The sequence below is a fragment of the Papaver somniferum genome, chromosome 4 (genome assembly GCF_003573695.1).
Source record: "Papaver somniferum cultivar HN1 chromosome 4, ASM357369v1, whole genome shotgun sequence".
Taxonomy (NCBI): domain Eukaryota; kingdom Viridiplantae; phylum Streptophyta; class Magnoliopsida; order Ranunculales; family Papaveraceae; genus Papaver; species Papaver somniferum.
Genome location: NC_039361.1, coordinates 52,927,072 through 52,942,526, shown reverse-complemented (window position 1 = coordinate 52,942,526; position 15,455 = coordinate 52,927,072). Strand labels below are relative to the sequence as shown.

At 37.4% G+C, this 15,455-nt stretch overlaps 2 protein-coding genes across 2 annotated transcripts; one reads left to right on the top strand and one right to left on the bottom strand.

Annotated features, from left to right (window-relative positions):
* Nucleotides 1–223: 223 nt before the first annotated feature.
* On the top strand, nucleotides 224–3,200 carry LOC113275495 (mucin-2-like). The gene is made up of 3 exons (XM_026525010.1): nucleotides 224–588; nucleotides 699–1,757; nucleotides 2,831–3,200. Exons 1-3 carry the CDS (start codon nucleotides 307–309, stop codon nucleotides 3,002–3,004), a joined length of 1,515 nt encoding a protein of 504 aa, XP_026380795.1. The 5' UTR covers nucleotides 224–306; the 3' UTR covers nucleotides 3,005–3,200.
* Nucleotides 3,201–3,741: 541 nt separating this feature from the next.
* Nucleotides 3,742–12,142, bottom strand: LOC113275494. The gene is made up of 26 exons (XM_026525009.1): nucleotides 11,858–12,142; nucleotides 11,525–11,637; nucleotides 11,295–11,421; nucleotides 11,104–11,202; nucleotides 10,937–11,005; nucleotides 10,713–10,847; nucleotides 10,579–10,644; nucleotides 10,247–10,302; nucleotides 9,909–10,068; nucleotides 9,233–9,397; nucleotides 8,715–8,799; nucleotides 8,368–8,589; nucleotides 8,134–8,225; nucleotides 7,978–8,020; nucleotides 7,441–7,598; nucleotides 6,991–7,101; nucleotides 6,389–6,457; nucleotides 6,138–6,281; nucleotides 5,935–6,009; nucleotides 5,672–5,848; nucleotides 5,467–5,552; nucleotides 5,106–5,160; nucleotides 4,828–4,953; nucleotides 4,610–4,723; nucleotides 4,213–4,329; nucleotides 3,742–4,104 (listed from the first exon to the last, which is right to left on the bottom strand). Exons 1-26 carry the CDS (start codon nucleotides 11,987–11,989, stop codon nucleotides 4,039–4,041), a joined length of 2,862 nt encoding a protein of 953 aa, XP_026380794.1. The 5' UTR covers nucleotides 11,990–12,142; the 3' UTR covers nucleotides 3,742–4,038.
* Between the last annotated feature and the right edge of the window lie 3,313 nt (nucleotides 12,143–15,455).

Sequence of the window (15,455 nt, the reverse complement as noted above, 5' to 3'; positions counted from 1 at the left end):
CACCGGTCGCCGGTCGCCGGTCGTTGTTATTATCAAAGTAAACAATCCGAAGAAAACAAACTAAAATTTCAGAAAACACTCCACCTCATCGATCCGCATCACCAAAACCATTGTGTATTTAATAACTCTACGATTCTTCATAAAAGAACTAGGCAAAAATCCAATCTCAGCCGTCCGAACTCCTTCCTCCTACTATATTAAATTAAAACAAAAAACACACTCACTCCTCCCACCACCTCATCCCAAATAATCCCATCATCAAACTCATCTCCCATCTCTCTCTCTCATCTCTCTTCAACGGAAAAAATGGAACCTTTTTTTTCTCCTCCGCCTCCTCTTCCTCACTTTCTAGCTTCTCAACCACTCCCCACAGCAGCTCCACCGCCACCACCACAACTCATCACACCAGATGCTCTACCACCACAACCACAGGTGGTTATTCCACCATCTCCGTTAGCTTTTATAGCTCCATCACAGACAAATCTAGATCAATTGCACATCACTCAAGTTCAAGGAGCAACAGCAGCACCATCACCACCACCCAAACAAACTCCTAACAGTCACAAAAACCATCCTCCTTATCATGAGGTAACTAATTAATACTCCAAATCTCTCTCTTAATTTTTTATAATGACTGAATTAACCCTAGATTTATTATAAAAATTGGATCTTTTTAAAAAAAAATTAAATTTTTGCAGATGATAATCACAGCAATTAAAGCACTAAACGAGAAAACTGGTTCAAGTAAGAAAGCAATAGCAAAATTCATAGATTCGGCTTATACAAATCTACCACAATCTCATTCAGCTTTATTATCTAACCATCTCAAAAGATTGAAGGATAATGGCGTCATTATTACCATCAAGAATTCTTACGCTCTTCCTTCAATCAACAACAACTTATCATCAGCTCCAGCTCCAGCTGCAGCAGCAGCACCTGATAACGGCACTCCTTCAGCTAAACGAGGTCGTGGAAGACCACCCAAAATTAACACTGTTGTTGCTCTTCCAAATCCTAGTCCTAATACCATCCCTAATCCTAGTCCTAGTACCATCCCTAATCCTAGTCCTTATACCATCCCTAATCCTAGTCCTAATACCATCACCACCATTGTAGGAGGAGCTAGTCCTAATACAACCACTACCATTGTCGGAGGAGCTAGTCCTAACACCACCACCGTTGTAGTAGAAGTACAAGATAGATCTGGTGAGGTTGTTTTACCGGCGAAAAGAGGTCGTGGTCGTCCACCTAGGTCAATCGCTAAACCTAAAGCTATTGCCAAGCCCAAGCCCAAGCCCATTTCTGGAGGAGGAGGATCCAGACCTAGGGGTCGTCCACGTAAACTCATTACTGATGCTTCTGCTTCTGCGTCTGCACCTCCTGCACCTCAGTTGGTACCTGGAATGGTGATTCTTCCAACAAATGAGAATACCATTAATGGTGCTGTGCCTTTGACTACAGTTACTTCTATTACTGCTGCCACACCAACTGGAAGAGGTGTTGGAAGACCAAGGAAGGTGAATGTGGAGGCTTCTGGTGTTGCTCCTGTTGTTAATGGTGCTGTTGTGAAGCCAGTTAGTAGTGGGAAACCTGGGAGGCCAAAGAAAGTTGGTTCTGTTGGGAGGCCAAAGAAAGTTGGTGCAGTTGGGAGGCCTAAGCGTTCTGCTGGGAGACCTGCAAGGCTTGCTGATGCTGGTATTGTGAAGAAAACAGCGGCAGTTTCTACCGGGAGACCTGTTGGGAGACCTAGGAAAGTGGTATGTCTATTGCACTATATCAGTGGTTTTTAAAGTTTTAGATATTTTTTGTGCTTAATATTGCTTGTCTGAGAGTTTGTGCCAGTTTTGAATTTCGAATTTTGCTTATTATGTGTAGAAATGTAGAACCCTTTAACAAATGATGCTCTAGGAAACATAAATTGGTTGCAATGAGCTATTGACTAGGTTGTCATTTTGATGTTATAGGCTCCAATATATCTAGGTATAGCTCACATGGATCTGTTTAGTGTTCATTTAAAGAGCATAGAACTAGAGAATGACTGTAGAGTGCATAGAACTAGAGTCTAAAGAATGATTGTATACCTGTATCAAATGGACGTTACAACTTTATTACTTGTTAAGACAATTACACCCTTACTAAGAGATCTGTTGGGAGGCTAGGAAGGTGGTACGTATATTGGATACTTTTGTGCTTAATATATTACTTGTCTGAGGATCTTTTATTCTGAGCCAGTTTAGATTGTGTTCCATATTGCATACAGTAAGAATGTGTAGAAGTGTCAAACCCTTTGCGAAATGCTCAAGGGAACATGAATTGGTTGCAATGTGCTAGTATGTTATTTTTGGCTCTGTCGTTGCAATAGTGTTGGCTCCAGTTGATCCAAGTACAGCTGACATTGATCTATTTAGTGTTTATTTAAAGAGCATAGAACTAGAGAATGATTGTTTACTCTATCAAATGGACTTTACAACTCTAATACTTGTTTAGACAATTTTTGCACACTTACAAAGAGATGTAAAGAAAAGTTAGTTTCATTCACCTAGTTGTAGTGATAGGCGTTTCATATTTTTACCTGAAGTTTTACTTGATGAACTTGAATTAGAGTTCACTCACTGTGTTGTACAGTTTACTTTGTCAAACCAGCAGTTTTATGGTTTAGGGCCTATATGTATATGTGGATATCTCCAATTAGCTTACTCTTTTAAAAACTGCCTCCTAATTTCTTGAGATACTTCTATCATTGTTAATTGTTTGCTTTAAAACTTCTCTTCGGCATGTATAACATAACATTTATTAAAAGTCTGCTTTGTATGAACTGTATTTGTTTCAGGGGAACAATATTAAGGACAAAGTTGTGACGTTATTGGAGGAGTCATTAGGTCTTGGCATGAACCAAAATGTTCCTGACATGTACCTGAGACTTACACAACTCTACACCATCATTACTGGTAGAGATTACAACCTTGCACTTGCAGGAGCTACTGCCCAGGGAAATAACCAGTGATATTATCATTTAACAGACGAGGACATAATTAGGATTTTCCAGTAGAGATTTTCGTTATCTTTGTACGTAGTAGATCCTGGTACTTGGTGTGGATATCTGGTCTAATGTAATAAAATTTATTTCAATTAGTTGTAATGGATAATATGTTTTTCTTTTACGTTAAGCCTGAACTGCAGTGCAAATAGAGTGTTGCAAAAAAAGGGGTTTCACATCTTTTGATTCTATTCAAACAAAAAACGCTTCGTGCTGTGAGGAAGGCTTTTTTAAGTCTCCCTTTCAGCATGGGGTTCAGAAGTCCCTTCAAAGCCGACAACCTGATCCAAGTGCAGCATTACTCAACATTCGGTCATACCTGGTTTGCAATTTAGGAGTTTGAGATGAGTAGTGTGAAGTTGGATCAGGTTGTCGGCTTGGGATGGACTTGTCTCAAACTCCTTGGGATGTTAGTGGTAGAATGAATGCCTTGGGATGTTTGTTTGAGGCAGTTTCTTAGCCACGGATGATGCTTCCCACCAGAGTAAAATATTCAAGTCATATTACATCAATGTTGTAAACTCTCTGTACAGTCTGATGGCAAGATATTAATCTCATCTCTCAGGTCAGCACCAATCCTCTACAACTGAGGTTCAAACTTAACTTACAATAGGCTGTGTTTCTGGTTCTTATATTTGTTAGTCTACTACGTACTGAACAGTTGAAGAATCACATCTTTGGCATCAAAAAAAAAAAAGAACACATTTGGTAAAACTAGTCAGCTTCAAAATTGTATATATATACAATTCAATCAAGGCGGGTTCATCCGAACCACAATCCGAGCAGGGACAGGTGATGGGAAGTGCGTACTGATTTTAAGAGATTACATGCTTGGATCCTCTACTTAAAACCCAATGTATTTTATTTTATTTTATACAGATGAACCCTAATACCCCTATCATTGATGAGTTACCAAGGTCCATGTAAAAGCATACCAAAAAAAATAAATAGGGGCATCGAAAGCTACTGGTGTTCCAGCAAATTCACTTGTGCGGTCATTGTTACTGACGTTTTCGTTGGTAGAGCGAATACCCAACAAGAGCAGACATTAGAAGTGTCCAGAGGACCTGCCAGAAAAATAAATCATATGGAGTTCCAGGGGTTTAAAGTTTAAATACGGAAATGAGAGAATGAAAGAATGTTAACAGCAATGTCAGAACGAGAATTAAGTTTACCGTATTGACCGTATGCCATCGTTCGAGCTTTCTGATCCGTGACTGCATGTCTTCGATTATGCTTTCCATTGGTAAACTATCCCTGCTTGGTGAGGATTCTCCAACTGAATTGTTCCCCTGTAATCCACCCATATAAGAACTTCCGAAAATGTAGAAGGCCATAAACAAGAATTAATGACACCCTTTGCAAGACTAACTAGAGTGGTCTTCTGCAAACAACTAAATGAGTACATTAAACTATTGCAGTACCACTTCAATATAGATGTCTGCATGATATTACAAAAATGTCAAGTCTTTCTAACTGCGAATCTCTTTAATTTTCTAATAAAAACTTTGCCCTAAAATATTCTCTTTGAGACGGATATTATTCGAATAGGATAAACCTTTGTTTATGTACCTGACTTTGTATGAATTCAACAAGTTCCTGAAGTCGTGTAGCTTGATGGCGATGGATTCCGGACGAGCTTCTTTCAAATGCTGGCAAACTTTCCAGAATAATTTGAAGATAACTCTACAATTGTGTGAAATTAACTCGTTAACCCATGGAAGAGATGGAAGATATGTGAATTAGAAAAAGTGGGATTTAGACTAAAGCATATTCACAAAGATGACAACCTTAGTGGTATATGAACCGTCTAGATCAAGTGTTGAACCAGCAGTGGCTACTACTTCCCTGTTTGTTCCTTTTATCTGTAAATATGGGCTCGGGATATCTTGGAGATGATCAACCTCGATCAGTATCTAAGTAGAATGAAAAAACTCAGTAAAGCCAAATAAGAGTTACACTTCTGCTCTCAACAGGTAAGCTTAAGTTTGCAAGTGTATGCTTAAACTATAAGGTGCGATCCAAAAATTAATAATCAATTATGAAAGAGAAGAAAATTCAAGAAGACCTTTCCATCTTGATAGATCAATGCGGATGCTTCAATGTAAGCTACTGCTTGATACCTGGTATGACAAATGGAATAACACAACATTGGGTTCAAATAAGATCAACAGGAAAACAGTCGTGTTCAACCAGTAAATGTAGTTGCACATGGTGAACATAATAAACAATAAGATATGCTTCTATGGCGCCTCAATCTAACTTTTCTTTTTATTATTAGTTAAAAAAAAATCTTCAAACAAGGAAACACACATTTTAACAGCTGATGAAGAAAAATGCACCGGGGTTACAACTGAGTATATTCATCAGAAATAAAAAAAAATCAGTTAGTGCCGCTTGAAATTAGGTTGCTATGTTCAAGATGTTACCCAAGATTAAGAAGGCCAGAAACTGTGGTAATGCTGATATCGAAATCCACTTTTGGTTGTATGATAAAGTCGCCTTCCCGTATAGGCTAAACATGTACATTTAAGAAGGAAATTAGGATACAAGAGCCGCACAAATCAACAGGGGTTTTTACATAATGCAAAAGATGGACACGGTAAAAACACTTTGTCTAGCTGCACAACAAACCTCTCGTATCAGTAAAGCAAATCTGCCTTCACATAATCTAACTCTTATGCACTCACTTTCTGTGAGGCTCCCGTTATTAGGTGGTCCAGGAAGCCGCAAGTATATATCAGTGAAATTCTGAACAGAACTGCAGAACTTTGCACGATCAAGTAGTTTCAGAATGTCTTGATATCCAACCTAAACAATAAAATGTGTCAGGATGATACTAGCAGCGGACCCCTTTCAAACAACTCCACCACAAAAGAACCATCTTGCTTAGTTACCTGTTTATTGCTTTTCAGAACAAAAAGAGAACTCTCAGGAGAAAGAACAGGATCAAAGTCATTTCGAATTTTCAGCTGCAATAAGAACAGGAAAAAAAAACTTGTAATGACCATACCCACACACAAAAAAGTAACATCAGTAAGAAACATAATCGAGTAACTTCCACAGAAATGCATTATCAAATGAAACTCAGTCTACTGACATGTGCATGAACAAGGTGGGGTTCAATGTACTGCTGGAACATTGGAAATACTGTTGTCATAATTCCATCCTGTGACATATAACACCCAGTCCTGTTCTTGTCTCTCTGTACTCTGGCAATTAGATGTGAATGCACACCTCCAACCTGTTAGTAGAAGATGACAATAAGATGGCAGTGTCCAGAAAGGAAGATGACAGAGAGAATAAAAGCACCAGAGTAAGAAGAGAAACTAGCTTATAATTAGTTCTTACAACAGCTATCCACAAGTCGAGTGATTTACGAATATCCGGGTGCAAGGCATAAACCCCTTCAAAAATTATCTGCACAGACAAAAGAAAAGGAACAATAAGAATACTATTGAAGATCAGTTGAGTGAGCAAGTTTTGGTGCAGGAGATAGGGCAAACTGATGAAGTAATTAAGCTGCAAAAGATGCATTGATAATGGACATGAGGTACAAATGTCTTAGATTGGATTCTGAAACAGGAAGTTTTATACGAAAGGTTTTTCAAATGGAGGAACAGGATAGAAAGCACAGAGACACGTATGCAGGGGCCACTTCACTACCAATAGAAGCCAAAATGGTACCACAACACAAAGGAATTAGGGAGAATATATCATGAATCTTTTGGTCAGAGCACATTTCTTTATTGACTGATCAATGCTTTGTCAAATGGACATGGTAAGCTGCCCACAACAGCTCATCGAATAACTGTAATCGAACAGTTATAACTATGGAATCCACTGCATCCGTAATGGTTATGAAATACTGACCTTTGTACTGCTCGTAAGACTATATATGCAAAATATACACGAGAAATGAATAATATCCCCTACCAAGATAGAAAATGTACCACTCCACAATCCTCAGAAACTTGAAGTTCCTTGAAACCATTGCGAGTACAATTCTCTAGATCAAATATAGGCACCTTTGTCCGTCGACGGTTCCTTATGTCATCAATGTTCTGCAATGCATGGAATGAAAATTTTAGAACCGTATACAGTAGAACTAATACATGCAAACAGTTGAGAAGGTTTCACAAAAATCAGCATTTTTAATTGGTAACCACCACTCATCTGGATAACAGTATGGGTACCCTAGGATTTCAGAGAGACTGGTGTAATTTGTAGCCTCACCTATAATTGCTAAATGCAGTTTACCTCACTTTTAAGTAACATACTCGTTATATATACTTTCATAGCATTATGACTAACTAGCCAGCCACAAATAAGATGAAACGTGTATAACAAAAACAACTGAGAATACCAAAATAGATGATAGAACTGTATATTTGAAATTGTACCTTTGAAAGTAAATGCTGATCAATAGAACTAAAGTTATCAAACTTAAAGTCCTTCACTTGTTCAGATTCATAATAGCTTTCAAGTGAAATGACTTCACAACCAACTATGTTTGCCATTTTATGAGCTAAACTAGTTTTCCCCGAACCACTTGGCCCCCCTGCATTGTCACATACAAGAACATCTGACTACTCGAGTATGTCATAACCAAAAAAGTGATGTTTTAGATAAGCTAGTAATGAATAAATTAATCAGAATACCAGCATGTATAAGCTCTGATGAATGTGGAAAAAAAAGATGTAGACAATGGATTTAAAGGTGCAACTCAGTGCCTCAATCCTGTGTGATGTGTTTGTGTTTTCATCAAATACAAACACCCTAGGTATTGTAGATCACTCAACTCTTCAAAAGCTAACATAATGAGGTTTCTTGAATATTACAGAGGATTGCAATAGAATCAAACACTTCTTTATTTTTCAATTATTTTATAGAAATGTAGGTGAGAGATGTAATTTATCGTACGGAACAAACTCACTAACCAATGCCAACAATAACTGGGAGCCCCTTATTCTCCAGCACAGCCTGTAATTAAGCAGAAGAGCCAATGTGGTCATGGATGCAATCTTAACCTTTGAGAAGTTCAGAAGAAAAACAGTACTATACGATTCGTGTCGATTACTCAAAATGTTGGCTACCTGGATTGCTTGAACAGCTAGAAGCAACCCTCTATCCAAGTCGTATGAATCAGGCATTGGAGCAAGCTGCATGGTACCCCTGAAAGAAGAATCTGCAGTTGCTCATGAGAGAAGCATAATATTAAACGAAACATAACACGGTCAAAAAGCAGATTATTTGTTTGATGCTTAGTGAGTCCAGCAAATGTAACAGAAAAGTCAAGCATAGAGCATCATTTCTATTTGCGACTTAACTGTCAGTATGTCCAGCGACCGGGGAAGTGAAGCGCCAAGTTGCTAATACAGGCTCCATTTGAGACTTTGTCGGGGACCGTGTCCATGGCTGAGTTAGGTCCTCAAGACTGTTAACAATGTTTGGAGTAACACGGATTGGCTTTGGGGCTTGGAGGGACTTCTCTTGCACTCGAGTCAAGGATGTACTAGATAAAGGTGGCGGTGTATTTAGACGAGGCACACCTGCAATTTGGAGTAACTGATTTGATAGAGCAACAATTAAGATCTACTAAATCAAATAACAAACAATAACTACCGACAGGCAACAATGGATTGAAGATGTAATATAAGTCACCGCAGTTCAATACCTCTGCTTTCAAGACTCATTTCCAGATACGACTTTGTGATCCATGGTCCTTCAATACTCATCCTAGAGGCTTCTGTTCCAAGCACCTACAAGGCAACCAATAAATGAAAATCTTTCCACTTTTTCATTACAAGATTAAAAAAAAAAAAAAAACTTAGCCTTATGTGAAGTTTGCAATTTCTCATACAAAATATTGAAGCTCTTGATTATTTGTTTCAGATGGTCCAAATATGATGAAGATAAAGAATTCTTGCTGGTACGATACCATGTAGTGGAAGCACATGCTCAGTGATTTCACTTGGTAAAACAATAAAGAGGAGAAAGAGAACAGGAATAACACCTATCACGAGTGAAAGAAGAAAAGAAGAGCAGAAAATGCAGTTAACTGCACATCTATCATCCATCTAATGTAGCAACAATCACAACTTGGGGGCTTTGTTAATAATTTTAGTTGTTGATACCACCAAAGCAAAAATGAATAATTACAGCCTTATAATGATTATGTCGAAGAATCCGTACCCTCCTATCTGTGCCCCTCAACACCAAGAATGTCTTTCCAAGAGTGTCAATGGTTTCAAGTGATATTGACACTTTCCCATTATCAAATGATGTAGATGCTCGCTTATAACTGACAACAACAGTGTACCCCAAAGCAAGAAGTCCACCTAAAGTCATCCTTCCAACCTGTTTTAAGAGAAGAGAAACATCCTAGATAGTAAATTGCAGGAATTGAAACAGACAGGATCAAAACAACCTTTACATACAATAAATTGTAACCGAAGCCTTCAGATCCAAATGGCAGGAGAAGCTTGATAGGCTTTCACTTGGTATTGCAGAAGAAATTGCATGATACAAATGAAAGTAAGTGCCTCATTTTGTTAGAGAGCGATGTTAGACTTAACTGTATTTTTCTTTGAGCCTTTATATACGAATCCTTTTGACTCTTTCTTAGTGTACTCGTGCAAAATTAATAAAGTATGATCGAAGTTAAAATAGCTTGCAAGATTGAGGCAATTTTTCTCTTCAGATCATCATGCAAACATTTGTCAATACTGAGTGCAGCCATAATGTCAGATGTATACTGTGACACAGTGATGCACCTCTTGGATCTTTTCACCATTTCCATGATACTCCGTGAAACATGTCTATGGACTTGGCATGATATATGGATACAATTTCTTAATACACAACTTACCTCAAACTCGGCTTTTGGTCTGATAATGTAATTTTTGTCGACGATCCTCTGGTCACCCAGTGACAAGTAATATTTTATACCAGCCTGTCGCACCTTTATCCAATCATTGATCCGTGCTTCTTCAGATGCTGAAGGTGGCCTGAGGTACATCTCAATAAAACTGAAAACATGAAAACCCTTTGATATGGTTAGTCTTTTATTTCCTTCAAAAGATATTAAAGAAACTTACAGTGCCTACGCATACAGTAAATACGGAGCGCCTAGAATGCTAGCAATCTTAAGGACAATACTAACTTAAGCTATTCTTCAGGAAGATAAAACATCCGGTGCACACTTACTTGTCTGTTTGTGTTTCAATTCCACGAAAAATGAGTGCAGAATGTCCATCGGGAGACTGTTACAAAAAAAACTAACTTAAAGTTAAATTCAAAACAGTGTGTAACAAAAAAGATATCAACTTTGGAGGGTCTTTATCATATCCCTCCACTTTCAGCCAATTTCTGTGAGAAAAATAGCAGCACCCTTGCTGGGTGTTAATTGTGAAAGGACTTTTGTATTTTATTTATTGCCATATATGAGGGTACCATTTTCCAGTTTAGCAAAAGTAATTGGACAACAAGAGAATATCCAATGTTTGAAACTTAAGTTACCAAGCCAGAATATCACAGACCTCTTTGCATTTCAGTTTGTAGATAGGCTCCCTAAAAGATGAAACAAAGCTGTTGTTGATTCTAATCTGCATAATGAAACATACTTTAGCAATTCCAGATTGATAAAACCTCACAAGTTTAACAAAACACCAACCTGAGCATGATGGAGGTCCGGCTCAATATCCTTTCTGAACAGTGGGAAGATGCTGTCAATGAGGGAATCCAACGAACAAGAATCCCCGATGTCATATCGTACTTTGGAAAGCAGGCTGAAATGCACACCACCAACCTGGACCAAACATCATTTTTAGTTAACTTACATCAGATGGAATAAGCATGTCTCTCGATCTTTATTGTTTAATGGAGCGAGAATCTTACCACTGCAACCCGAATGTCAAGCAGAGAGCGCAATTTTGAGTGCAGAGCATAAGTACCGTCAACAATCACCTGCCCAAAATGTCACAATTGTAGCAAACATAAATGTCGGTAGCCTGAAACACCTATAAACAAGACACAGATTCACAACACTAACTATAAGATCTTACCACCCCTGTCGAAGAGCTCTTTATTGTTTTTGAACCAATATGTTTCTTTTCTTGGAAATCAAACAACGGCAACACTGCATCTTTACCATTCAACAGATCCTATTTCAACATAGTCATCAATAATAATTTGAAATACCATGACAACACTGGAAATATTTCTAGAAAAACATAGAATACTACTTGAACCAAACCTCGAGATTCCGAACTAAAGCATCAAAATCTATCGAATTAAGATCATTCACTTCATCAGCTCCTTTACGATAGTTCTCCATCGATACACGAGCACAACCAATTACAGATGCTACCTTCTCCGCTAAACTTCAAAACATATAATAAACATAATCATCAATCACAGACAGCAAGAACTGAAAACACACACTGGCTTAAAACAAAAGAATGAAATAAAAGAATTGCATTATACCTAGTTTTACCAGAGCCACTAGGACCACCAATGCCAACTATCACTATACCATCTTTTTTCTCTCGAAGCTCTTGAATAGATTTTACTAACAAATAATATCCATGATCAAACGTCTGTGCCAACAACAAAACCAAACATTAATTAATCGAACTCTAGATTTTACCCAAAAATACAACTCTATCCGTGATCAAGCAGTATAAACCTATAATTTAGGCGAGAAAAACGATGGAGAAGGCGCCAAAATTCGACCTAGTTGTAATCAACAATAGCTTTAACTCAATCAAAATGAAACAAAGAATCATAAAATTAAACAAAATCAAGATGAAATTATACCACATGGAGAGGAAGGGATTGGAGAATCGAAGAAGAAGAAGTGGAAGACTGTTGCTGATGTTGTTGTTGTTGGTGATGGTGATAATCACGACCTCCACCTTCAAATACTCTCTGAACTACTTCGTTATCCATTTTCGTAGTTCGTACCTAATTGATGATGTCGCTGTTGATTGCAGAGGACTACTGCTGCCTGCAAATAGGAAAGAGAGAAAGAAAGAAAAAGAGGGAGAGAATCTTTTAGAAAAGAGGACCAAGAGGTGGTGGGGGTGGGGATGAGGGGTTGGTTGCTGTCTAGATGCAGTTATCATAGTCCTAAGACTCCCTAACCAGTACCAACTGATCCCACTTGTTTTTGCTTTTGGTCTCCGGAATTTCAATCCCAAGTCCCAAGTTTCCTACAAGACAATGGCACATATATATTGACACACAAACAATTGCCATTTTATTGTTATCAAATGGGCGAGCAGAAAAGGTGTAAAAATTGCCAAATTTCGCGGGCGTTACCTGTAGATTTGTAGTGATCTACATTACAATTGGTGAATTAGAAACCTAATTTTACAGGATCTGCTCTGACGAAGAGGAAAATTTAAAAAAAAAATAAAATAAGAAATAACAAAATAAAGATTTCAATCACTACTGAATTTACGAGTACAGGGAATACTAAATAGGGTTTGACAACAGACATCTACCAAACACACGTGAACATAAAAGTAACTAACTAAGGGTGCCTACTTACAGGGTGCCCATAGCCAGATTAAACATGGAATATGACAATACCCACCCCTACGGCTGATCCTTATCCTCAAGGATGAAAAACTAGATTTGATAGAAGCAGTATCATGTAGAATCTCTATCAGCAGTTTTACACCATTGAATCAAAACTTGAGGAATATGATGTTTTCCTTTGACAATTACTCGATGGTCCAAAACTGCAACAGGCTTGACCTTGAATAAACCATCTTTTCCAGTAGTGGGTAGTTCAGTCTGTGGTCGTAGTCCTTGTCCAGCCTTCTTCTTCAATTGAGATACATGAAACATCGAATGATGCGAGAGGAGGAGGCAACTGTAGCTTATACGCGACTGCTCCAATCTTTTCTAAGACCTAGCAGGGACAAAAAAAGAAACTTGGCCGCGAGCTTCAAATTCTTGTGTAACTGCACTGATGTTTGCCTGTACGGCTGCAAACGTAAATACACCTAATATCCTACATTAGAAGACCTCTTTACTATTTCTTTGTGTTTCATGCGATGTTGTGCTTCAAGTAATTTTTGTTTCAGAGCCTTTGCCATTATCCCACGTTGGTGCAAGTAGTCTTGTACCCCTGAGTTGCTGTGTGTTAGTGGAATGCAACTCAAACTGTGGTGGAGGTATCCGTATAGAGCTTGGTAGGGACTTAACTTTAAGCTGGTGTGATAAGTTGTATTAAACCACCATTCCACGAGAGACAACCATGAAACCCACTTAATCGTCCTGTAACTGCATATACAACGAAAATAAGATTCTAAGCAGGCGTTTACCCGTTACGTCTGACCATCCGTCTGTGGATTATAAGTTGTTCTTAAATGAAGAAAAGTACCCACTGTCTGAAATAACTCTCACCAAAATCCACTCAAGAAGACTGCATCTCTGTCTGACACAATGGTTTCCGGAAAACCATGTAACTTAAGCACCATCTGAGTGAGGGCCTTGGCTACATTTTGAGCGGTATGCGAATGGCTTAAGGGTGCAAAGTGTGAGTATTTAGTAAACCTGTCTATACAATTACCAAAATCACATCTCTTCCCTCAGACTTAGGAAGCCCTGTAATGTGATAAAATATACCAAAGTCTTTAAATCTAGTCCCGTTGTCTCATATTTTTCTTTTTTACTAATGACTATTTGATCTTTACTAAGGCCAATCCTAAAGAGGTAAAATATTTGAATACTATTATAGAGGACTTTAGTATAACTTTGTCAAGCCATTAACTTTGAAAAATCTGGTATGACTTTTAGACCAAAAACAGATAACATTGTCAAATAATCCATTACTAGTATCCTAAACATAAAAAAATACTAGCTATACAAGTGGTATCCTAAACATAAAAATAAACTAGCTTTACAAGATAAGTACCTAAGTATTCTTCTCCTTCTTCAGCAAAATAAATGTGAATATTTCTCTGGTATGATTGATAAATTTGATTGCAGGTTGTCCTCTTAGAGATCTAAACATCTTAACCAGCCAGGTAGAACAGTCCTCACTCAAACTGTCCTAGGATGTATTGCTACATACAAAATGACTGTATTTCTATGCCAAATAAATTGACTGATATAATAGATATATAGCATACAAATAATATTTTTTTGGCATAAGGATAGAAGTGGTAGAAAGTGGTATCCCAAAATTTGGGAAAGTATAACTAGACCCAAACATCAGGGTGGATTAAATATTAGAAAAACTGATGATGATAGTCAAGAAGCCAGATGTTTTACCGTCTAAATTTCTAAAACATAAATACTTGTGCTTAGCAACAATGAATCTTGGATCTGGAGGGGATACTGTCAAGGTATTGTATTGATATTGTTAAGAAACAACGTCATTGGGAAATATATAATGATAAGGATATTTGCATCTTGGAAAGATATTTAGGTCCCTAGTTTGGGCATATATCTTTGAGATTTTTGTGAATAAGAACTTTTCTTCTGATTCTTGAAAAATAAAGTTCGCTTTAGAAGAATAAATCATGAATTTAAGTGCATATCTTTTGGTTGAACACTTTAATTAATATTGCTAGTTTGTTAAGAGCTTGCTGTATCAAGTAATGCATCCTCCATATATGATATAGTTGGATCATGCACCGGAGTACTGCTGGTCGAGTGAAAGATTTCTGGCACACCTTCTAAATAATTACTTGAAACACGATTTTGTTGTTTCCCTTTATTAATTTCCATAACTTTTGATAAGCCTAAAATTCCAAAATATTTCTTACATTGGATTAGCATTGCTTTGGCAGTTTGTTCCCTACGACCAAAAATAGTCCTAACTCCACACTAAAGTTGAAGACTCTATTTATTTTATCTTGTACGGGGAAATCAAGTCATGTGACTCGAGGTTTGAAGAAACATGATGGAGAAAGGGAGGAGGACGTGGAAACAAAACTTCGGCAATTAATTTGACGGGAATGGAAATGGTCGGGAATCTCGGATATCAGAAAGAGAATAAATTAATTTTTTTACATTCACTTATTGAAATGTCTGTCAGATTAAGTGTGTTTTTCTCAACCTTGACAGATACGACCAAAGGTACATGGTTATCCATCTTGGTTCTGGATCAAGTCATTCGACTTGGTGCACATTCGGTTAACTTGAAAAATGCCACATTGTACTTTACTACTCCCTCCATCTTATGTTATCCGTCTGTTTTAATTAAGTCAAATATTAAGGAAATCGGAGAAAATGTCATGACTATACTTATTAAATGCTAGATTATTTACCAAAATTAATTTTTTTTATTAACATATGTAATATATAAAAAAGCATATACCATGTAGTTTTATTATTTTCGATTTTCTTTTAAAAGATAAAGACAAATATCTTCTTCTTATTTTAAGGAACTTTATTA

Bases quoted from the DNA above. Each gene is read 5' to 3' on its own strand.
- LOC113275495 (XM_026525010.1), top strand. From the start codon at position 307: ATGGAACCTTTTTTTTCTCCTCCGCCTCCTCTTCCTCACTTTCTAGCT. The intron at 589-698 runs GTAACTAATTAA...AAATTTTTGCAG, and splicing joins ACCATCCTCCTTATCATGAG to ATGATAATCACAGCAATTAA. The intron at 1,758-2,830 runs GTATGTCTATTG...TATTTGTTTCAG, and splicing joins TTGGGAGACCTAGGAAAGTG to GGGAACAATATTAAGGACAA.
- LOC113275494 (XM_026525009.1), bottom strand. From the start codon at position 11,989: ATGGATAACGAAGTAGTTCAGAGAGTATTTGAAGGTGGAGGTCGTGAT. The intron at 10,645-10,712 runs GTTGGTGTTTTG...TTCATTATGCAG, and splicing joins CGGACCTCCATCATGCTCAG to ATTAGAATCAACAACAGCTT. The intron at 8,800-9,232 runs GTACGGATTCTT...GTTGCCTTGTAG, and splicing joins TGAGGGGCACAGATAGGAGG to GTGCTTGGAACAGAAGCCTC.